Source organism: Scatophagus argus, chromosome 11 (assembly GCF_020382885.2).
Source record: "Scatophagus argus isolate fScaArg1 chromosome 11, fScaArg1.pri, whole genome shotgun sequence".
Classification (NCBI taxonomy): domain Eukaryota; kingdom Metazoa; phylum Chordata; class Actinopteri; family Scatophagidae; genus Scatophagus; species Scatophagus argus.
Genome location: NC_058503.1, coordinates 1,790,204 through 1,814,548, shown reverse-complemented (window position 1 = coordinate 1,814,548; position 24,345 = coordinate 1,790,204). Strand labels below are relative to the sequence as shown.

The 24,345-nt window shown below is 39.6% G+C and overlaps 1 protein-coding gene across 1 annotated transcript in view; it reads right to left on the bottom strand.

Annotated features, from left to right (window-relative positions):
* The window catches only part of kcnh3 (potassium voltage-gated channel, subfamily H (eag-related), member 3), a 125,276-nt gene that overhangs the window by 22,181 nt on the left and 78,750 nt on the right, over positions 1–24,345 (bottom strand). Inside the window, exons 3-8 of the mRNA XM_046404170.1 lie at positions 19,872–20,006; positions 14,037–14,176; positions 12,019–12,277; positions 10,859–11,016; positions 9,994–10,195; positions 1,458–1,823 (exon numbers count right to left, since the gene is read on the bottom strand). Of these exons, the coding sequence (XP_046260126.1) occupies positions 1,458–1,823; positions 9,994–10,195; positions 10,859–11,016; positions 12,019–12,277; positions 14,037–14,176; positions 19,872–20,006 (1,260 nt within the window). The remainder of the gene's footprint in view (positions 1–1,457; positions 1,824–9,993; positions 10,196–10,858; positions 11,017–12,018; positions 12,278–14,036; positions 14,177–19,871; positions 20,007–24,345) is intronic.

The window sequence follows — 24,345 nt, the reverse complement described above, 5'->3', positions numbered from 1 at the left end:
GTTGAGTCTGTCTCAGTCTCTCTTGTTGATTTTCATGCAGCTAACTTTTAACTGACATTATGCTGGTCCATTGGCACAAACTCGTCAAAACACTCCGAGGGATAATAATGCATATGGAGAGTTGTGGTTAAAGTTAATGTTTGGCCAATGGTGAATGAGTGTAAACCAATACAATGTCCAAGCAGATATAACAGTAAAAGTGTCTGTTTATGTCCGTGTGTGTGTGTGTGCAGTCATTTAATGTCCACTTAATGTGCACTGAGGTCGGACTCATTTCCACAGATCATCGTGTTCTCTGACTTTAATGATCATCACATCAAAAAAACAAAAACACATTCCTGTTGTCGGCTTTAGCACTGTGGAGCAGTTTCTCCACAAGTCCAGATGATGACATCACAGAGCAAACTCAAAGGGGTCTGAAAAGAATCCTTTACGAATGTTAGAAAAGAGCTTGGAATACGAGAGCTTATCATCCCTGCATTTGAATCTTTGTCATGCATCATTATTAGTGTTATTTCTTCGGTGTGTTTACAGACAAGAGGAATAAGATGTTAGGCTTTTTTGTGTTGTTATCATGATTGTAACCAGCACAGAGTTCTATTTTCATCTTCTAATAAAATGAATTGGTTCTATTTGGCATCAAAGCAACATGATTTGGGGACTATTCTGTCAGGCCAGTTGAGTGAGAAAGACAGTGGCTGGATAAACTATAAATATTTAATTCCTTTTGAAGATTTAGTATCTGCAGGTGTTTGATTGAAGGTGACACAGTGCTCACTGCCTCAGCTCAAGGCTTGGAGAAAAACTAAGCTGGATATACCCCTCTGAATGTATGCTGCTGAATGTAGGCTCTACATGAAACAATCTGCACATCTGACAAGCAACTATACATTTTACTTTGGTCAATAAATTGTACTGTAGGGATATTCACTGCATTTTGTGCTCTTTTTAAGCTCTTCTTGACTACATTAAGAAAAAATACTCGCAAAGAAATGGACCTGAACCAGCGTTTAATACACGTTAGCATAGCTTAAATAAAACCTCTACAAAGCAAAGCTGCATATTTCTATATGGTTTTTATGGTAGAAAATGTTAATCATGATAGACAATCACTGCAATAGTTAGAAACAAAAATATGAAAATCACCAAAAGCACCAAAAATGAATGATACATTTACTGACTCATGGCCCCACTTTGTGTCAGTTATTGAAATCCATTAAATAGTTTTTGATATGTCCTGATAGCAAACAAATGTACCAACAAACATGTGATGAAACTGCTGATCCCTCAAAATGAATGGACGGTTTGAAATACAAGTCTGGGTGCACAATTACTGTTTTTTCATACTGCATCAGTATGAAAAAGGAGTGGTTTCTAAAGAAGGGACAGAGCAAAGAGGAAGGGTGAACAAGCTGAGAGTATTAACACACACACACACACACACACACACACCTCACCTCCTATGAGCATGGTGCAGATGGAGAAGATCTTCTCTGAGTCTGTGTTGGCTGACACATTTCCAAAGCCCACACTGGTAAGACTGCTCAAAGCAAAGTAGAGTGATGTCACATAGCTACTCCGCATAGACGGGCCACCACCCAGCACCCCAAAACTGCCAGCTGCAGTGTCTGTCCCCGACACGACTTCGCCTCCTGACATGTTTGTGTAATATTGGCTGGAGTTCCAGGAGCCCTGCCCTGCGACCTCTGACCCTGACGCATTCCACTGACTGATGTTGGTCGGGATGCTGCTGACTGTGGTGGGGGCCGACGCTGTCAGGAAGTAGGGGCTACCCAGGCGCTTGGCCAGCTCATGAAGCCATCCTGCAATAGAGACACGGAGATAGAAATACATCAGCAATTCAGCACTGACTTTTTTTTGTCAAGATAAATAAAATAAATATTATTTAATTACTTATTACAAGCACAAAACTGGACCATCATCATCTCCATTATTCACAAAATTGCTGATACAGCTACAACTCAATATTTCCTGATGAGGTTAGACCTGTACTTTGCTTAGTGATAAACATGTCATAATCGAAAAGACTTGGAGCTGAAAATGCGAAGGTGCTAAGTCCATTAATTAGGTTTTTAAAATTTCTGCAAAGACATTTGCCTTGGTACTTTTTCATTGTTATGACTTGATCTCTGAGCAAAGTACAAGTCTGAACTTTACCGTTTATTATCATAATAAATCCTTGAATCCAAAGTGTATCTGTTTTTTGATACCTGCATTTGTGAAGCAGCACTTGTTAGCCAATACACTAGCATCTGCTACTTTTAGGCACCATTTTGAGGTTCTTTTCCTTAAAACTTTCACTTCACAACATTTCACAGGGAATTACTATACTTTTATTCTACTGCATTTGTTTTGTTTATAGTTACTAGTTACTTGAATCTTATGATCACATAACACATATGATCAACTTCTAAAATGCTGTGTTGTTAACGATTAAAGGCCCTGTATTACCACCCAGATGTTCTCAGTTAAGTAGAGTTGGTGACAACGGTCTGCTTGGATATACGTTAAGAATCAGAAAGTTGTATCTTGTCCTGCAACAAAACTAACAGGAGAGTTCCTGAAGTCAAGAAACAGTCAGTAATTCAGCTTCATGGGGGAGAGGGAGGAAAAAAAACAAAGATTCAAGGATGGAAGAAAGAAGGAGGAGCAGGAAGTGAAGAAGGAAGAATCCATTATTGAAAAACAGTGTTTGTGAGCAGATGAGTGGTGAAGCCAAGCTGAGCCACCGACAGAAAAATCAGAAAAAGAAGACGGCAAGACAGGGAATATGAATAATAGAATACGGACGCATTCCATTCTCTGATCTCTGGCATCAAACACTTCAGGCGAGCAGCTTTGACCTTACGTGTGTGTGTGTTTGTGTGCGTTTGTGTGTGCTTTCTCAGACAGTGAGACTAGCCCGCCAGCATAAATAAGCAGAAGTGTCAATTGAGCTGTGAGCAGAGCCCCAGTCAAGCAGCTAAACCAACAACAATGGAGGATTTACTACCTGAGTAGTTTCCTAATTACTTTGTCATTAGCACAACTTAACCTCCACCCTCCTGAGGAAATGTGGACCTGAATAAGATGTTAAATTGCATGCATGTCTGTGCTTGTGGATCAAAGTATAAGCAATAAAGTACAGTGATTTTTATTTTTGTCTTGTCAGTCCATAAGGGAAAGTGGAGGGCATTACTGATGTTATTGTTGAGCGATGTCATAACAAAATCTGCCTCACCGAAGGCACGCTGAGATGAGGCACTTGTCCTTTTCCTGTTTATGGTTTCACTTTCTGATATTAAATTAGACTGTGAGGAGGCAGGAGTTTTTGTGTACTGTGACAGTTTTCATGTGGTGTAACTTGATGCAAACTACATTCTAGAAAATTCATAATCCTCAAGTCCCTATAGTGGCACTTCATAATTGCAGAATAATAACAGAGGAAGATGTGCTGAATATTTGTGTCCCACCAGTCATCAAAGGCTCTGTAATGTATCATGCGAGCAAAAGAAGATGGTGATAAATCTGTAAAGCCTCAGTAAAGTACTAAGAAAGAACTATAAAAGCTCCAAGTATTAACAATATTGACATTTTTCTTTTCATTTTCATTCTTTGGAACCATCTAATTTTGTGTATATACTCTGTGGAATTTACATGAGGGGATAAAAAAAAAAAGTCAAAGTCAAATTAATTATTAGATATTAATTATTAATTTTTCAGGCACACCTACCTACCCACAGTCCTGCCATATGTGACCTTCCTGAAGGTTATAGTGTCCAAATTTTATTGAAACTCTTTTAGAGAGGTGTTGACCCAACTGTAGAATCATACTGAAGGCTGCATTTTGTGGTGCTGCTGATTCATTGTGTTATACTGTTAAACTATGTGTCACTGTTATTTTGTCCACACCATTTACATTAGTCAGGAAAAGCTAAAACTGCCTCCACATGTGGTGTGAGACACGTCCTAGCCTAAGACAGCAATAAAACTTCTGTCTTGCTCAAAGTTCACAAAAACCATTCAGTCACACGTTTGTTATGTTAACAACTTCAGGTGCATGACCACCTTGTTGACCGGGTGATGGCTGAACCTATTGTGCACATAGCCTTGGAAAGCAAAGATTGTTTGCAATTAGATCTGTCTGTCTGTCTGGCCAACGTACATGTGTGGCTAGGTGTAATGAAAACATCTTAAATTTTATCTGGATTTGACGCATGACACCAGAAACGACAAGTGTGAATGGGGCCTTGGTTTTAGGTGGAGGCCGTACTCAGAGTTAGAATGTGTTCTCTCTGTGTCTGTCCAAGGTTCTGTTTTCTCCTCTCTGTCTTGTACAGTTGACTGAATTCATGATGAGCTGTGTGAGCTGTCTGTGGTCCTGAACTCCTGTCGTTCAGTCTTAGGCTGCACTCACACCAGGGTGTACGACAATGACATTCTAGTTTGAAATTAAATTGCTGTAACTGAATTTTTGGGTTCAGTGGATTTATTCAATTCAATTCAGTTCAGTTCAATTCAGTTCAATTTAATTCAAAATATTTGTAGCAGAGCTAACTCACTAAAAGGTATAGGTCAAAGAAGTGCAATAAACTACAATAAATGATTAAAATACAAAAAAAAATGAAAGCATAAAACACATACTAACTACTAAAATGCTATTAGTTGGGAACATTGGTAAATGCTGATGAGCACCATCACTGGTGAGGACACACAGGTGTAAAACAGAAAGCCCTCCGGAAAGTATTCACACCGCTTCATTTTGTTACATTACAGTCTCATTCCAAAATGGATTAAATTCATTTTTTTCCCTCAAAATTCTACACAAAATACCTCATAATGACAAAGTGAAACAAGTTTGCTTGCATTTTTATTCATTAATTTATTATTAATATGTTATTATTATCATTATTATTATTATTATTATTATTATATCTTGTATTTGTCGTTTTTTGCAAATTTATCAAAAATAAAAAACAAAAATATAACATGTACATAAGTATTCACACCCTGTGATCAATACTTTGTTGAAGCAACTACAACCTCAAGTCTTTTTGAGTATGATCCTATAAGCTTGGCACACTTATTTTAAGTCTGGGCTCTGGCTGGACCACTCAAGGACATTCACAGAGTTGTCCTGAAGCCACTCCTTTGTGATGTTGGCTGTATGCTTAGGGTCGTTGTCCTGTTGCAAGGTAAACCTTCACCTCAGTCTGAGGTCCAGTGCACTCTGGAGCAGGTTGTCAGCAGGGATGTCTCTGTACATTGTTTTAGTCATCTTTCCCTCGACCCTTACTAGTCTCCCAGTTCCTGCTGCCACAAAACATCCCCACAGCATGATGCTACCACCACCATGCTTCACAGTAGGATTGGTATTGGCCAGGTGATGAGCAGTACCTGGTTTCCTCCAGACATGACGCTTGTCATTCATGCCAAAGAGTTCAATCTTTGTTTCATCAGACCAGAGAATTTTGTTTCTTGTGGTCTGAGAGTCCTTCAGGTGCCTTTTGGCAAACTCCAGGCAGGCTTTTATATGCATTTTACTGAGGAGTGGCTTCCGTCTGGCCACTCTACCATACAGGCCTGACTGGTGGAGTACTGCAGAAATGGTTGTCCTTCTTGAAGGTTCTCCCCTCTCCACAGAGCAAGCCTGGAGCTCTGTCAGAGTGACCATTGGGTTCTTGGTCACCTCCCTGACTAAAGCCCTTCTACCCTGATCACTCAGTTTGGTTGGGCTGCCAGCTCTAGGAAGAGTCCTGGTGGTTCCAAACTTCTTCCACTTACGGATTATGGAGGCCACTGTGCTCTTTGGGACCTTTAATGCAGTAGAAATCTTTCTGTACCCGTCCCCAGATCTGTGCCTCGACACAATCCTGTCTCGGAGGTCTACAGACAATTCCTCTGACCTCATGGCTTAGTTTGTGCTCTGACATGCACTGTCAACTGTGAGGGCTTATATAGACTGGTGTGTGCCTTTCCATATCACGCCCAATCAACTGAATTTACCACAGGTGGACTCAACTCAAGTTGCAGAAACCTCTGAAAGATGATCAGTGGAAACAGGAGGCACCTGAGCTCAATTTTAAGTGTCATGGCAAAGGTGTGAATACTTATGTACATGTTACATTTTTTGTTTTTCATTTTTAATAAATTTGCAAAAAATTCAAGCGAACTTATTTCACTTTGTCATTATAAGGTATTTTGTGTAGAATTTTGAGGGACATTTTGAGGGAATTTAATTTAATCCATTTTGAAATGAGACTGTAACATAACAAAATGTGGAAAAAGCGAAGCGGCGTAAATAGTTTCTGGATGCACTGTACATCCATATCTGTCCAGGCTCATATAATATACAGTATATGGTGACCGAGCTTCATCACATGGTGCAGAAAAACTCACTTGAAGCTCAAATATGTATATTAGTGTGAAGAAGCTACAGATTCTAAAACATGGATGCTTCATAGCTTCAGACCGGCAGTGCAGAGGATCTACACAATCAGCACACAAGTTGGACTCCCAAAATTACCTTCACCAATTTAGTATCTGACAAAATTTGGGATCTGGTCACAATTTCCCCTTTTGTTCCTGAGTTATGGTGTTCAGTAATTGACTTTTTGGATATAAAAGATCATCACTTCACCATTTTTAGCCTATTAGACAATTGTGTGAAATGCTATCACACTTAGAATATGAATTCTTGAGTTAGGTTTGTGAGATCACAGTGACATTGACAATTAATCCAGGTCATCCTTGAGTCCAAGTGAATGTTTGTGCCTGATAAGCAGAAATTCCTTCAAGGTGGTCCTGAGATATTACTTTCACAGGAATGAGACAGATGGATTTGAGGTCACGGATCTTTGACCAACAAAATTTAATCAGTTCATCCTTGTGTCCAAGAGGACAGTTTGTGCCAAATTTGGGGGAAACAAAATCCTGGACAGACAGACAACCTGAAAACACAATGCCTCCAGCCAAGGCTATTGCTGGTATAAAGGCTTAGAAACAACATAAATGCCACTGATTAAAATTAAGGCTACAACATTACCTAAAATTAATAGCCATGCTGAAACAATACATCTTGAAGAAAGTCTCATTGCTACTTCTATGGGACAACATAAGGAACAATTTAAAGGAAAGCAATGCGGGATCTGGGGGAAAGTCTTTAATGTAGGGAGGAGCAATTAAAGCTTTAAAAAACTAAAAGAAAAACCCAAAAACCTTTAAAATCAGTTCTTTGAAATTAACCAGTGCAGTGTTTGAAGCACTGAAGAAGGGTATGTTCCATTTTTGCTGGAATGAGAGGTATTTCAAGCCATTGCTTGCCCTGTAAAGGTGTTGTTGAAATCTGTATTTCAGCGTTGCAACTAATGATTATTTTCATTATTGATTACTCTGTCAATTATTTTCGATCAAATATGGATTGTTTAGTGCATAAAATGTCAAAATCTGTGAAAAGCTCTCATCATAATTTCCCAGAGCAAATCCTGACATTTATGAAGGTGGAACTAGCAGATGCAAGTAAATGACCGATATGATTAATCGATTTTCAATATAATTGGCCACAATTATCACCACAATAAATCCAATAAATCACCACAAGTTTTCTTAGAAACACCACATGCAATCTACATGTATTTTCCCTTTCTTCGTCTTTTTCTGTCCACTTCATAAGACTGTGACTTGTGTGTATGTGGTGACTACAGCTCCACGAGGGGCTATAACAATCCTGGCTCTGCTGCCCTTGAATTATTGATAGCCCTGCAGACAAAAATGTAGCTCTCCCAAGTACCAGCCATTTGACTGGCATACATGCCGATATCAGCCCACCACTGTGGGTGTCACAGTCGGTGTCACTGAAAGGTCAGACCGCAGACTGAGCTTTGTTGTAGCTTGTCTGTCTGTATAGTGAAGTGAGGGACATGAACTGACTGCAGCGGTACTGTCTGTCGTTATGTGGTTTGCTGAAAGGATGTGTCCCTATAATGTGTCCCTGAAACTGGTCCATTGCTTATAAAACATACTCATTTGCATCTTGTCATTTGACTCAACAACACGCGTGTGTGAGTGTGTGTGTGTTTTGCTTATGTAGTATAAAATCAAAGACACACAAAGAGTGATGCTCAGAGTCAGAGGGATTAAAGTTTGCTCCCTTAGTAACTGCATGTCTGCTTGCATGTGTTTACAAGTTTATCAAGTTGTGTGCCAGGGTTTCATGTCTCCCGCAGGATTTGAGAGATGCCTGTGGAAGAGGGCGGTCGTGTCTTATTAAAAGCATCAGTCGTGATTGAAAATTGAGACACGTTGGGACCTTCTTTCTACCTAACTGCTTCTGTGCTTTACTGTGGATTCAAATTTTCTGACATTACTCTGCAAGATGAGGTAGGTGAACGTGCAGATGGTAAAAGCTGAAGATCTTTATGTGAATCATACGAAACCACCAAATGGGACCGCAGTAAGATAAGATCTCATTTAATCTGCATTAGGGAATCCTAAAATCATTTCCTCAGGACAGAGCTTACAGTATAATTCAGAAGAGGGATAGAGTATCCAGTTTCTATCTTTCTAACTGAAAGGAAATTAGAGGACCCAGAGAAAACAACAGCAGGGGGTTTGAACTCTGGAATTTACAATGAATACTGACACATTCAGAGATTTATAATATTAGTATAACCGGAATATCATTAGGCATACATTAACAGAAAAATTACATAGCTTTGCTGAATACTCTATTTTGATTTGTCAGTTACGCCATTCTGTTATTTCTTAATAGAAGACTGCTGCTATGGGTGCAATTCTGATCACATCAATCCACAGTTATCTTCACCATCATCATCAGTGGAAATGTTCAGTTTCATGTGAATTATAACCCTATGCTAATCTTAAGAAGGCTACATTGCTATGAATGTAGTTTCAAATGTAGGATCTAACAGACTTTTCTAACAGATGCAATAAACTCCTTTTTAAATCAATAAAATCATGTTGTGTGTCAAATAGTTAGTAGCAGTGAAATAAGCAAAATCATTGACCTTCAGGGCACCGTCAGCCTCACTGTACCCCTTACATAGCATTTTAATGTTGCAGCTAACCATAAGGTGTCAAATTTCAGTTCAGCTCGTGAGTAAATGCACTTCGCTGTTTTCAAGATTCAAGATTCATCATTAATTTGTCATTACGCAACACAAGATTAACAACAACAAAACAACAATAACAAAACTGCAGTCATAACTCCCTGTGCTACAGACAAAAACCAAAAACTATGCAAGACATTGACCTGTATAAAGATGGACAGCGTGTCTCCACCTCCTTCCATTGTACAAAAGTAGAGCTAAAATTTCCCAGAGACAAGCACTGCTTGTGCTGGTGATGTAATTTGAAGCCAGAGTCTGTACAGCAGTGATTGGTTGGTGGAGTCCCAGTATCGTGTTAGCTGATGCAGTTGAGAGCAGCACTCAGCTGTCAACTCTAACCTTTCACCCCCTTTTTAGAGTTTCAGGTAACCAATTCAGACCAAACTTATCAGAAACATGGACACTTTAGCATATATTTTTGTGGTAATAACTACGAAAAATGACGTAAATGATCTTTGTGAAAAACTTATTTGACATCTGCTTTGAGTTTTTAGTTTGGTCATTGATCCCATCTGCTAACATAGAGCGGGAGGGGGTTATGACCTGTATTACTACCAGCCATCAAGGGGCAATCAACATGTTTTTGGTTACCTTGTAGAGAGCTCTCAAGTCGTTCATCATTATATACAGTCAATGATAACAAACTAGTGAATAAGTAATTGCGTCACCAAAATAGACTTGGTGGAATGTGAAGGATGAGTTCAAGGGTCTCACAGCCTGAAGTATAGTGTGATGGCACAGCAGCAAGTACTTCTGTATCTTTTGTCAGATGACAACAGATTGAACAGGCTGTGGCTTGGGTGGGTGTTGTCTTTCAGATGTCTTTTCCAACACTGTGTGTGGATGAAAAAAAGCGTGTACTTACCAATATCCCAGGAGCCAGGACTTTCAATCTCCCTGCGACCTATGAAGTACCAGACACACGCCATCCAGTGGGCCAGTAGAGCGAACATGGACATGAGCAGAGTGAGAACCACAGCGCTGTACTGTGAGTACCGCTCCAGTTTCTGCAGCAGCCGCAGCAGACGAAGCAGCCGAACTGTCTTCAGCAGGTGAACGCCAAAGTACTGCACAGACACACAAATACCACACTGTCTCAGTGTTCAGTATAAAATCTAGAGGAACCATTCTATCATATGCTATCATTTTAATACTCAAGGATGTAAATGACTAACTATTCTTAAAAACATGAAAGTTTCTTTTGTTTGTGATTAATCAACATAGCCGACAGTTTCATTCATAAAATGGATCTTTAATTTATTTTTCAGATGAATTTGAATGTTTTTAGACTCATAGACGCATATGTAGTCATTTACCGCAAAACTCTACGTGGGTCTCGAAAATCTTAAGAATTATGAGCACGGAAAAACAGATTAATGAGACCTGCATTATGTTCGCTAACATCAGACTGGCTCTGTGCCATTTGTTTGTCTGACTGTCACTTTGGATGAAATGTTGATCTAATAAATTCACCAGGGAGCATCTGACATCATGCATTAATTCCTTCTTTCTCCAACTTTGGCTCATTGACACTGATGTGTTAGTGTGGATAATGAATACAGGAAACAGAGTGTAAGTCCTTATTCAAGCGCTTTTCTTTCCTTGAAAAAAGGTGCTTAACTTTTTGTCAGTCTGTCATACACTGCTGGCTGTCTTTGCTCATGCTCATGTAAATACACAGATGACCACAGACAGACAGACACACACACACACACACAGAGGAGACTCACCACGCTGACGTTGAAAGCATACAGCAGGTCAAAGGGCAGGGCAGCAATGAGATCGACAAAGAGCCAGGTGGTGACGTAGTGAACACAGATGGAGCGGGCGTCATACACCACCTGACCGGACGTGCTCACAAAAGTTGTTCGAAAGTTCAGCAATATGTCTGCGGAGGAGGACAGCAACAGCAGAGGCTGACAGTATGAATTAACAGCGGGATAATACTGCGTTGACAAATTACTGTTCCATGATAATCACACAGCAATGAATAACATACAGATACTGTACTTTGATGATAACAGAACAAGAAAAAATAATACAAATGCATATCCCACTGCAATAACAGAAACCAAAATATGTCTGACATGATGAAAGATAAAACATGAGAAAACCAACAGCATGGCTCTTAAGTTAACTTGCTGTTCAGGTCTTCATAGGAATCTTTAGCATGTCAGGATAAGGAACTCATTAACAGAAATAAGCAAATAATCGGAACCCCGATGGCACATTTCAATCCACTACTGTTGGCTGAGTGAATGTATTGATAAACAGGCTCGCCTATTAGTTCTAACAAATGAGACATCGACTGAGAGTCAGCCATTTCACCCGGTGTCTCGTATAATTTCATTGCAGAAGTTTATTGATCGAGGGCTTGTATTCACTCTTTTTCATTAAGGCAAATTGTCCATTGCAGAGCTCTCATGAGTTTGCCACAGTTAGACGGACAAGAATGGGGACAAAGAGGCCTGTTGAAGTCTTGCAAATGAGGGGTAATGTTCTGCTGTGAATGACTCATATCCTTTTACTGCTCTGTATGCATCATTACAAACTTCCACAAAACTTTTATTATGAACAACAAGCCTCTCAGGCTCTTTTACCAACATCCCTTCAGGAGCCATTGGTGTCACAATAAACAAATAGCCACTCATTACAATAATTAAGCTTGTTAATTACTAAAGCTAGCATTTGTGCTTGATATTAAACAAGTGTTACCATCAGCTTGAATGCGTGCTCAGGCGCATATCCTGTGTTCACGTTTGTCATAAAATGAATTTGTTTCTCAACTTAAACCACGCTGAGGCAGAAGTGGTGGTGTAAAGAGTGAATCTTGTTAAAAGAAACAAACCAGAACAAAACAAAAACAAAAAATCACAGCACGCTCTCTCACCTAAAATAAACAGTATCTCTACAAGGATGTCACTGACACTGGGTGGGCTTCGTGGGGCACTGCTGCTCCCTTCATCCCGCCCGCCTACCACGGTGAAACACACGTTGTAGGGCACGGTGACGGCTACGTAGAAGGTCGCCAGCAGAATCAACCAATCCCAGCCAGCCTTAAAGGTCCCATAGTGGAGAAGGATGAAGCGAGATTTCTGAATAGCTGCAACCTTGTACTCTGGGATTGGAGGCTTCTCTCCGAACATGTTCTGGTTTGGATGACAATTAGGCAGAGATTAACACCACTCTCTCTTTCTCTTGTTTCACATTTCCACTTTTTCCTCACTTTCTCCTTCTACACAGCCTGATGCGCACACAGAGGAACACACACACACACAGATACATACAGTATTATGTTCTTAGACACACGTTGTGCAGAGAGAGGCCTTATGAAAACCTATGGAAGTGTAATATAAATTGCCAATAATGCCAATTACTAGTGCTGTATTGTATGTCAGGTTGAATAAAGGTGTGCATAAAATCTATATCAAAAGGTTCAGCTGATATTTCCGCTATAAGGCTGCATCTATAATCAAGCACATAGAAATGATGTAAAGTTTTCAGTGACGAGATAGGTTTGATTTGATTTTCAGTTTTACCTAACAGAATCTTCTTACAATGATGACTTTAGCAAAAGATTATTAATACATTCATTTCAAGTGAAGACAAAAATATGCGGGAAACTGCTTATTTAAAAAAGGTTAAGGCTGAGAGGTTAAACTGCTTGATTTTTCACATGAATATGTATTTTAATTGTATTGGGTCTAATGATTCTTTAATGTTTTCACCTGTTTTTAATATGCAACAGATAAAGTAAAAAGCAAACATGCCTAAAAATGCATATGTTGATATGTTGGTTGGCATGCTGGTTTTATTACTGACATCAATGAAATGCAGAGCCCTTTCACCCTGCAGCCAAACACAAGTGAGCATACGCCTGCTGACCTTCATACCATGTGTGCTGCCTATACTGCAGCAGACAGACAGCAGGCAGCTGTCAGCAAGTCTGATGTCAACTGTTTATGACTTTTGACATCTTTGGGGTGTGTTAGTTTAAGCAGAGTATGTATGTTCTATCATAGCTTAATGTAAATACAAGCCAGACTGTGCAACATCCAACAATTGTCATTAGAGTAAAGAAACCATGTCCCAACTTTATTATTCTTATTTTTATTAATTATAAAGCAGGAATAACTTTATATTCCATCTGGGGGAAAATTCTTTGAAGAATCTGAAAATGCCTTCAAAACAGGTTGTTTGTTATTGAACAACCTGTAGGGGTTTCAAAGTTGAGCTTGTACTATATTTATCCTTCCCAAAAACATATCCTTACCTTTGTGAATTCAGTGTAATCATCTGTGCAAAAGTCTCAAGAGTAAAAATAAGGATTACATGAGAGGCAATCTGGGGCTAATTTGGCAGTGCAATACATCTTACAATACATAATACATCTGGTAACCAAACATCTTTTAACTCAGACAGAAAATATGAACCTAATGCAGCTCCTGGTCTTTCACAGAAGTACGAGGGCTGATTGACGATTTCATGCCATATGTTAGAAGGAGGCAATTTTAGAAAATCTGTCACAATGATTTTCCAACATAGTATCCTCCTACATCTACACACAGCAGTCATGGAGCGTACAGATCCTTTCTTTGCGCATGCCAGCATTTTGGACCTCTGGAGAAAATTCAACATCACTGACAAAATGGCATATACAGAGCTTATTATTCATCTTGCAGAAGAGGTAGTAGTCTGAGGATGCCTCTCTTCCCTTGTGTTGCCATCATGTCCGCGTGGACCTTCATGGATGATAAACCCTTGTCTGAGTTAGTTATGGCTGCAAGAAGGCCTACGCTGTCTGTGTTTTCTGCATGATTACTCAACTCATCTCCTTCTATCTTATGTCAGACTTATCAATCACCCCTCAGAGTGCAAACCCTTTCATTTGGATGCGGAGAAACTTACATTGTTGATCTTAAGCTTGCTCTTGTCTTGTTTCTGCAGGTGTCCAGACAGGTGATAGAGAACAGCTCTGCTGCGGCGCCGGTTGGCATTGAAGCCTGGAGGGCGAGTTACCTGATGCACCTCCAGACCTGTCTCCTCATCTGTGAAGGAGATGGTAATATGCTGAGCCACAGTCCCCAACACAGGTGAGCAATTTAAACCGTGTTAACCCAGACACGTTGACCCTGAATCGCTGCTCTAACAGCTGTCACTTAAAGATCAGAGGCAGTGAAAACATAACATGCATATGTCTTAAACCGTCTTACCTCATCAAAACCAAATTATGCAACCCTTCTGACATTCATAGTTTCCTCTGTGCCAGTTCCATGCTCTGATGTACAACAACTCCAGTTTTGTTTAAATATTTGATATGATATTGACCTGCTCTCTGCCTTTGTGGCTCTTTATCGACCAAACAAGAAGTTCTTCAGGTTGATTTTAATGATCTAGGCTGAGATCCAGATCTGTACTTACAGAACAGAATCAGTAATAATGGTAACACAACACAGCTCCAACATCTTATTTATGTCATGCTTTTTATCCTTTATTGCATAGTAAAAGATAGGATCAGGCAAGGTAGAGTAGTCACTGTGTGTTTGTTCTCTCCATTTCCACTTTACATTTCCTGTTATGATTGTTCTACTGTCTGTTGATAATGTGATGTTACGGTTAGCAAATACCCACCCTTGTAACCAATTCATTTTCATTTTCAGCTAGTAAATTTCATTTGCTCATCATATCTGGGATGGATATCAAATGGTTCACATGGTGCAGTGAGAGTCTACTGTTGCTGGGACTGGTAGCTGTGGAGTGTGTATTTCCAGCTTCTGTTTTAGCAGATGTATAAAGAAGATACACCTGTTGGGTTAGAGATGAATTTCCTCAGAAAGGAAACGTCCATCCAGTCCACAACATTTTTACCTTTGTTTTCATTTTCTTGTTAGCCAGCAACCTCTGGTGACTGTACCAATTGTGTCAGGCAATATCATATAAAGTGCAACAGTCATATGCATATGGAAGATGGTGGGGTGAATGGATGGGTCACAAACTGCTGTTTGTGCATGAAACCAAAAGTCAACATTTAATCGTAACATTTTAACTGATGCAACTTACGTAATTTATGTAACTTAACATGCTTATTTTCTGCTTTATTGTGAGAAAATTTGCATTGCTTGTACGTGACCCAGGCTTCAAAGGTTCTTGCTAATGTTGCCATACTGTTATTTTCTGTAATTTTATATTGTCTGTGTTGGCCAGAATGGCGGCACTTAGATAAAGTAGTGACGAAGAGGTCTAGACAGACCCTAAGGCCAATGTGAACTTTTAACATCTTTAACATTTTAAAGAGTGTCTTTATTTTCTAGACTTAAAGCAGCTCTCGTCATGCATCATACAGGAGCGGGACACCAATAATAAACTATTGATTGCATATTAATGGAACCAACTGGCTTTGTTTAACTGCTGCTAAGAGAAAACACAGGGGGTGGTTTGTGTGGTTGAGGTCAATTAGCTAAAGTCTGATGTCTTTTGCTTGTTAATGAAAGATGGCAGAGCACATTAACCCTGCGAAACCTGCATTTAAACAATGAAGCTCTCTATTGCGAAGCTTTCACGTTCTCTCTTTTGTTCTTTACACAACTATTTATTTAACCAGTTCACCACCTAAATTTCCAAAAGTGCGTGCTGTTCCCAGATGAACAATCATTGCCTCCCTCCACTATCTATGGTGACTTTTAACTGCACTTTAGTGTGGGGCCTCTGAAGCCATATAAACACATTAGCCTTTGGACATGGTTGAACATAATCTAGCGCAAACTGGTCACTTACATGTCTAAGTTATAGTTAGACATTTTGGAAAACACACTTATTCACTTTCTTGCAAAGTATTTGATGAGAAAATATTACTCTGTAGGCTCTCTAGGAAGTTACTGGTCGTGACCAAGAAACAGGCTGGGCCATCAGAGTCAGTCAGCCCTATAAGCTCACAATGCAAGTTGTGTAGGGCTCCACCTCTTGAATGAAAATGTTGCACTACTGCTTCACTGATTCATCCGGATAGAAGCTGGAACACGCTGAGATAACATCAGCATGACTCCTGGCCACACAGGAAGCTGAGGTCTCAGGGTCATTGTTTCATACTAGCACTAAAGGTGTGCTAGAGAAACATGGTGCCCATTTTCACCTCGAGTCCTCAACATGTAATTAAATCAGCAAATGCAATACAGAGATGGAAATGGTATTTACACACCTTAGGGTAGACTCTTTTTTAATTATGCTGCGATTTCTGACAGCACTGGTTTTCAGGATATGCAGTATGCTCTCTGGGGGATCCTGTGTGTACTGATGGGGAAAATGGGCTGCCTCGACATTTTGAATTATTAATGCAGTCAATTAACACATGTGCATATGAGTGTGAGCAAATTGTGTTTGTTTTTAAGTGTCCGTTTGTTAGTGTTCATGAGTGTGTGTATGATTCGTGTGTAAGATTTGTATATTCTGCACCATCAAGCAGTCAAAGTCCTTTTTTCCATGCTTAACATGTTCACAGCCTTTTTCTGTCTTTCTCACTCAGCTTCTATCTCACTAAATGATTCTACGTTTTGAAAAGGCACATCACGCTGAACTAAGTGCCAAAAGTGAGCCGTCCAGTCAGCATACTCCCACTGAGCAGCAGGTCCAGATAAGTGGGATCGTTTGTGTCAACTATTCACATTCTGAATGTCAAAGTCTTCCATGTCTTTTATTTACCTGCGGTTTGCCACTTGTTCCCTCTTTCACTTTCGTTTGACATCTAGAGGTGCTTAATTTAGAAGAAAACCTAAAAGCTATGTTAATGGATATGGTCATATCTCAGTGATGAATCATTAAATAGAAACTATTTAAATCCTTTTTGTTTCTCTCACCCTCTTTTTCTGTCTGTTTTGTTATTTGTTCTCTCTTCCCTGTGTATTGCACTTCTAATTTTGTCGCTTGAATCTAAAATGAAACTTATGCAGTGTATGAGAGCTGGCTTCAGTTATTTTAAGGGGGGGGGGGGGGGGGGGGGGGGGGGGGGGGCAAGGAGAAACTCAGCCAAATGCCAAATGAGCTAAATGAGAGAACCAGTGCAAGAGGGAAAATTTGGATAAATGATTTCAAGCAGGTGGTCTTTCCAACCAGCCAATCAAAATAAATAAATAAAATAAAGTAAAAATAATAATAAAAATTCGAACACTCCACATTATTTTAGAAGTTTTGATTTCTCTGTAATGAGAAAAAAGATTGTGCAAGGCAACGGGATTTGGCAGTTCAAAATGAGAATTGGGTGTCTGTAATAACTGTACATTCAGTGTGTACAATATGAGTGCATGATTATAAAATATTGAATACAAGTTTGTTAGCACAAACACTCAGTCTGCTTTTTAAGCTTTGCACGCTGGAATTTCTCACTCTGTTTTCGCAGCAGTACAAAAAGAAACGAACTCAAACAAATGGCTCAAAAAGCCCCCGACTAAATATGTTGCTAAAAGGTGTTATATCAGGTAGGTGGACAGCCACAGAAAATACCTAAAAGACAAAATACCTAGTTTCTCCACACCTGCCAGCACAAGGATAAAAGATTACAACATTATAACCACAGTTCCACAAGCATAGGTGGAATATGCTGCTGGACTTCAATGCTCTCCTTCTATCACAGTCATCGTGTATTTGCCCACTGTGATTTGCATAAATGTAGCTGGCCAATTGAGACAGCCTACCTGAATGCGTAGGAACCCCACTATATGTAAGATGATGAAACTGCCCCAAACCATCCTGAACCCTTTTCAGCAAGCAGCACAGAAGCAGCAGGGTGCATAGGTAGTGGGCTCCGACTAAAGGTGCAACATTGTAACCTTTCATTTCACCTCACACAGAATCTGCCCTCTAAGGGTATGACTACAGTAGGAGGAATCTGATAAATAACTACCCTCCTGTAACAAACATCACCCCAGCAACACTGAACCTGACCAGCTAAGAGTTAGCTCACCACATTATTTATAATCCAAGCCACAGGATAAGCGAGCTGGGTAACCCTGGCCTAACCCTGCAGGCGTCAAACACGCATTCATCTCCCTCTAGACCACATTCTCTGGGTTATCTAAGGAGCACGGGGACATGAAGGTGTCGCGGTGTCCTGTGACGTCCCAGTGAACACAGACCCTGAGGAGAAGCCTGACATGTCATGTAGAACAGGTAGTAGACCTTGACACTGCCGTGCATATGTCCTTAACGACTGTCCCAACAAACAGGGCTGCTGAAACTGCAGCATCTCATGTACTGCATGTGTTAGCACTCTAACCCTAGCCACAGATGTCAGCGGAGTTTGTTATTAATTCACGACTGCCTCTTGAAAACCCATAAAAACGGCGTGCTTAATTCAATTGTGGCTTCGGCCATCAAGTACCTGCATTACCATATTAAATAGCATCTATGGCACAATGATTATGACTCACCGTGTAAATTAAATAAACACACTATTTATATTACTGTAAGATTCAGGTTGATAGACAGATGTAAGGATGAAAAAACGTCAGAATTGTCATTTAATGCCTAACTGGTAGGTTGAAATTGCAATACCTGAAAGGGCCGAGTTGAGAGACAAAATGTTCTGCATGCTGTTGCCCTCTTAGTGATGAGGGGTTATTAAAATTATGTTCAAATCATACAGCCAAGATAATAGAGATAATAGAGTTGTCACGGAGGACTGTGAGCCTTTTTTAAAAATAAATAAATAAATGACTGAATGAGCCATTCTGATACAAGTAAATAACCCCAGCACCAGCACACGTTGCATCACCAACCACAGTTAATGTTCCCCATTGTACCCATGATTACATTACAGGCACAGAATATTGTGTTAAAAACATCATCAACATCATACAGTAATGTTGATAGGTTTTCAGTGTGACCACATTTCACCACGTTTCATTTTATGCCTATGAAAGTTATAGGACTGCATATGGAATTTGGTATTAAATATCATAACCACAATAATTGTTTTTTTTTGACAGCCTTTGATCTGATTTCAACATGGATTTGTTGTTCATGATGCAGCATCATCAAAGAAAATTTCTTGCATAGTTGGTTTTTGTGTACATCACCGACTATGAAGATGGTTTGTTCTTGACCAGAAGAATAGCATAAAAATGAAACTTCTCTCGAAGTCCATGTACTCGCACACTAGCTGATACACAAGCATTTTTCAGAGCTTTCAACTGTGTCTCATGGTGTTCATCATGGATGGATGTCAACAAAGTGTGGAACTCCAATCATGTGACAACAAAGATGGTGGGTCATAAAAACATAAAGACAACATCCACTGTTGAAGAGAAATCTTTCATTTTACTCAAGCTAACAGCATGTGTTGTTTGTCACCTGCTGCTATAACCTCCCAGAGAGTAAGAGACTGAGGAAGACTAAATGACTAAATGTAGTGTGAATAAGAGTTTAAAACATCACCTCTCCTCATTGAACATTTCCAGCTGAGTCATGTCAGATAAATTTTCATCATTTTCATGGTGGCTGTTTAAGAATAAAGACAATAACTCTCATGATCCCACACTATTTATGCCTTTTGTTATAAATGAGAGACCTCCAGCAATGGACACTACACACTGTGCATTTAAGATTACATGTAAAATGGAAATGAGGAGACAGATCTCTTAAGCCAAAGACCGGACAGATGACAATACCTCGGTTTCTTGACGGTGCCTCATATTGAGGATTTGACACAGAGTCATACTTTACCAGATATAAAAGCAGGTGTTATTTAGTTACCTGTCTCAGGTCCTTGCTCAGGATCCTGGTCCTTCTTCTTGTCAGTGATGTCTTTGTGGGACACAAGGAACAAAACCACCTCACTCTTTTCATTCTTAATGGGTACAATGTCCAGAAGACACCAGAACTGTGTACCTGGAGAGACAAACACAAACATAGATCAATGGGTACTAATATTCTCTACTCAAAACCCAGGTTTGGGTTTTTGTGGTTTATTGTCCCTTGTCTCCGTCCTGAATTGTCCTGTTTTGTTCTCCTGTGTGTGTGTGTGTGTGTGTGTGTGTGTGTGTGTGTGTGTGTGTGTGTGTGTGTGTGTGTCTTTAATACAGAGCTGTGAGTGGTTGATCTATATTCCTCTCACCAGTCTTCACCTGATCTGCTGCTTTTCATCCCCTACGATCGACTCCGCCCCTAACACGAAGTACTTAAGCCTGTTTTTGACATTCTTTGCACTCTTCATGTGTCTCTCTGTACTAATTCTGGGTTTTTTGTGCTTCAGGTTTATTGCCTCCTGCTAGTCTACCTTGCCCAGCCATGACCCTGTGTCCTGCCCTTGGATCACATCACCCCTCCCTGGAGATCAGCACTACTCTAGACCACGCTGCACGTGCCCGTCCACGGTCCCCCAGGTGTTCTCTTCCCTTTGTCCAATCGTAGAAAAGACAGTAACCTTGAGCTAAACATTTCTGGTTCTCTTTTCCCTTGTGACTTTTTGAAGAACTTACTTGTGCTAAGTATCTTGTAAGTTCCCCTTGTGACTTTTATTGAAAAAACTGAAAACTGCTAGACATTTTAGTTCTTCTAGAGACTGAATATAGCTGTGTGTGCATGTATCTTTTAAATTCCTCCTTTAATCTTTTTGGTCCCTTTCTAAGGTCCCATTTTTATCTGAGGTTGTAAAAAGATTATATCAGATCAACTAGTTTTTATTCATGATAACAGCATCTTTGAGAAGTTCCACTCTGGTTTTAGAAACAAAACAAAACAAAACACTGCACTGAAACTGCACTTCTCAAGGTGTTAAATTACTTATTCGGTATTGGTGACAGGGCTTTGCAGTGGTTTAGGTCCCACCCATTGACTGTATATGAAGATGGGTGATGCGAGAGCTCCTCTAAAATGAAGCCAAGACATCTTGATTGCCCCCTGATGGCTGGCAGTGATACAGGTCATAACCCCCCTCCATGTTAGCCGCTGGAACATAGGCCAGATTAAAAACTGAAAGTACATGTCAAATACATTTTTGCAAATGAAAAGATAGCTTAGATAGTTCTTATCACATCAATGCATGTTCAAGTGTTCATATTTCTAATAAGTTTAGTTTTATTTAATTATTTGATATATACAAAGTTAGTGAAACGTCATGACTGACAGCTGATGGCTGCTCGCAATTTACATCAAAGTCCAAATGATGTCTCCTGGGCAAGATGGCAGCGCTTGTATGCAGGATATTTTGGCTTCACTTTTGTACAGTAGTAGGAAGTGGATAAGTGTTGCCCAGCTTTATGAATGTTAGTGGTCCCACCTAAAAGACAGGTGTTTGTGTTGGTATCACTGATGCCGAGTCAAGCTGGAACAAGTGTTTAGGGTCCAATCCTCTTTCCAATTTACAATCACCATATTGGCCACCTTATACATCGAGATAATATCATGATGATATCAGATAATATCGTACTATCATCATCATATGGCAGACACTGTGAACCTGCTAAAACACCTTCATTCTGCAACAAAATGACCCTCTGCTAAATGCTGATAAGACAGATAATGATGATTGATAATGAGATAATGATCACTGGGCAAGACTATGCAATATCCAAATATAAAACAGCCATTCTGTAACTCAGCAGTGCAGAAATCTTGGTGTCATTTTTGATCAAAACCTCAACTTAGACAAACATGTAAATTAATCTCAATCGTTCTTTCACCAACTGAGAAATATTTCTTTTTACCAAGAAGATCAGTAATAATTAAAAGCAAATCACTAGTTTCACATGTAAAAATTCTCCTCTTTTAGTCATTTAGGCCAAGACAAGAGTAGAGTAATCATCATTTTCTGTATCCTTTGTTTCTTATTGAAATCATTTGAAGCATTACACTCCAGGGCAGAGTCCAGGGCAGTTATAAGAAAGCCCTAAAAATACTCTTTGACATCAAATTAGTTGCTCAGAGTAGAGACCTCAGTAAAAGTGAATGAAGGACAGACCTGTAAGAGTGAAAGGATGATTTATGTACCATCCTAATATGTTCACCCATCTAATATCAAATGCCTTCATAGGTTTCAAAGCATTTTTTCTCTCAAAGACATGTGTCAGTGGTAACGTTATTCATGAAGGAATCATTTGCCTTGACCAGCTAAGAGGGCTTTATGTTCCCAGAACCTTACCATGTGTGACCAGATGGTCATTACATACAGGGGCACCATATGCACGCAGCTATAATGACACTGTACTCAAAGCGATCCTTCAGCCTGAATGAAAAACTGCTTTTCTGTGCTATCTGTGTCTTTAGTAGTCACTAGATCCCGAAGTGAGTAGGTGCAATGTGGACACAGAGATTGCAGGTCATTCATTCATTCATTTTAAAGCTCCACAAATCTGTGCCTCTAATGGAAACTAGAATACCACGTAACACACGTACACCTTCGTGATTCGAGTTTCTTCTTTTCCGACTGTCTTGACAAAGCATATCACATTTGTTTTAACACCAGCCTTATCCTTTAAATAAGGTTATCCAATAGGACAAGTAGCTCCTGCTGGCTGGCCCATAAATGCATGAAATAGGCTAAACAAGCTGTTTTGGTTTTCTGTTACTCGTATGTAATGTCTGATATGTGACTCTGTGGGGCTGCATTCAGTACACTGCATGCTGTTCCCCGCAACTCCGAGACAAATTCCCAGTAGAAGATCATGCATGTAAATAATGCATTTGAACAAATGGAAGGATTGCCTTAATAAAAACATCAGCCATGTCGAGGCTGCATTTGTTGTCCGTTTGAGTGGAGCACGAAGATAAACTGTAGCAGTATGTACAGTCTTCTGTTCTGTTTATCCATTCATAGTACTACAACCCAAGTATGACAATAAAGAAGGAAAGGCTGTCATTGACAAATGTTAATTGTCATTATTTCATTAGAACATATTACTGACATTATAACTGACAGATGATTATAACAGACATTTACTTTTGATAAATTAACTGAGAGACATATATCATTTCACCAGAAATTACACTACTACTAGTAATTACAGTTAGTTACTTAAGGCCCTGCACAATGACCACAGGTGTTCTCACACGCTCCGGTTGATTGCCTTCTGCTTTCTGAAAGGAGTTATGGTGGAAATTAGGAAAGGTCATCAAACTCTATGGATCAACAAGAGCGATAAAGGTTTCATCACTCCCACTCCGAGCAAGTACATAATAAAATAATGTTGGAGGCAGACGGAGGGACATATGAAACAAACCAGTTTATACACACTCAGGTTGTCCACCAAATCAGATTTTCAGAGTTGACTCAGAGTCCAGTCATCGGCTATTAGGGGACAGGTAGTTGTGCTTTAGGTTTAACAGACCTTTAAGTAAATTGTTGTGTGTACATGTTGAAGGCACCATGTGGGATTTCTGACCTGTAGTAGCCCCATGGAACTTTTTTTTTGTTTGTTTGTTTTTGATTGGGACTAGGCTACACTGATTGACAGGACAATAAAGGCATCGGCAAAGATGTCTACAAGCTAGTAAACATAGGTGTAAACAATGCAGGACTCAATGTTCTCAATGTTTGGCCTCATGGATAATGCACACAATGTATTGTGGTGAATAACACTGCATTACAGCTTTTATTTCTTTATTTTATTTCTTTATTAGTTTATTTTCTCCATATGCCACATTTAAAATCCTGTGTCACTGTGGTGTTGGGATGGGTAGGTCTCCAGCTTACATCGGTTTGATTTTATGCCAATTCTCTGAACCAGCATTTGTCAGGTGTAGGTGGAGAGCACTAGCAGCAGGTGGCTGGTTAACAGGAGCTCCAGGATAGCCAATTAGCAATCTTTACTGACTGTTTTTTATTTCTTATTTTGATGTTAAGCTATAGAAGGAGAAAAGTTAGATTCGGTGGTTTTTGTAAGAAAGTAAAACTTGATCTGTCATAGTTGTCCTCATGGATTATGGGGCTTGAGATCAACAACATGCCTCATCAAATAACTCATTTAAACCAAACATATATGAACATCAATGTATGAATGTACATCAGCATGGTAAGGATGACCAAAAATGACGGAAACCACCTTTGGATTTTTATTTATTTATTTATTTTTTTTGTTGACATGTACTTTGAGTTTTTAGTTTGGTGAGTGAATAAAAGTTTAGTTTTGGGGGGGGTGGGGGATCTCAGGTAGTCCATCTTTATACACAGTCAATGGTTTTGTGCGTCCTGCATGTCACATGCAATACCTACTGGTAAAATTCAGCATAC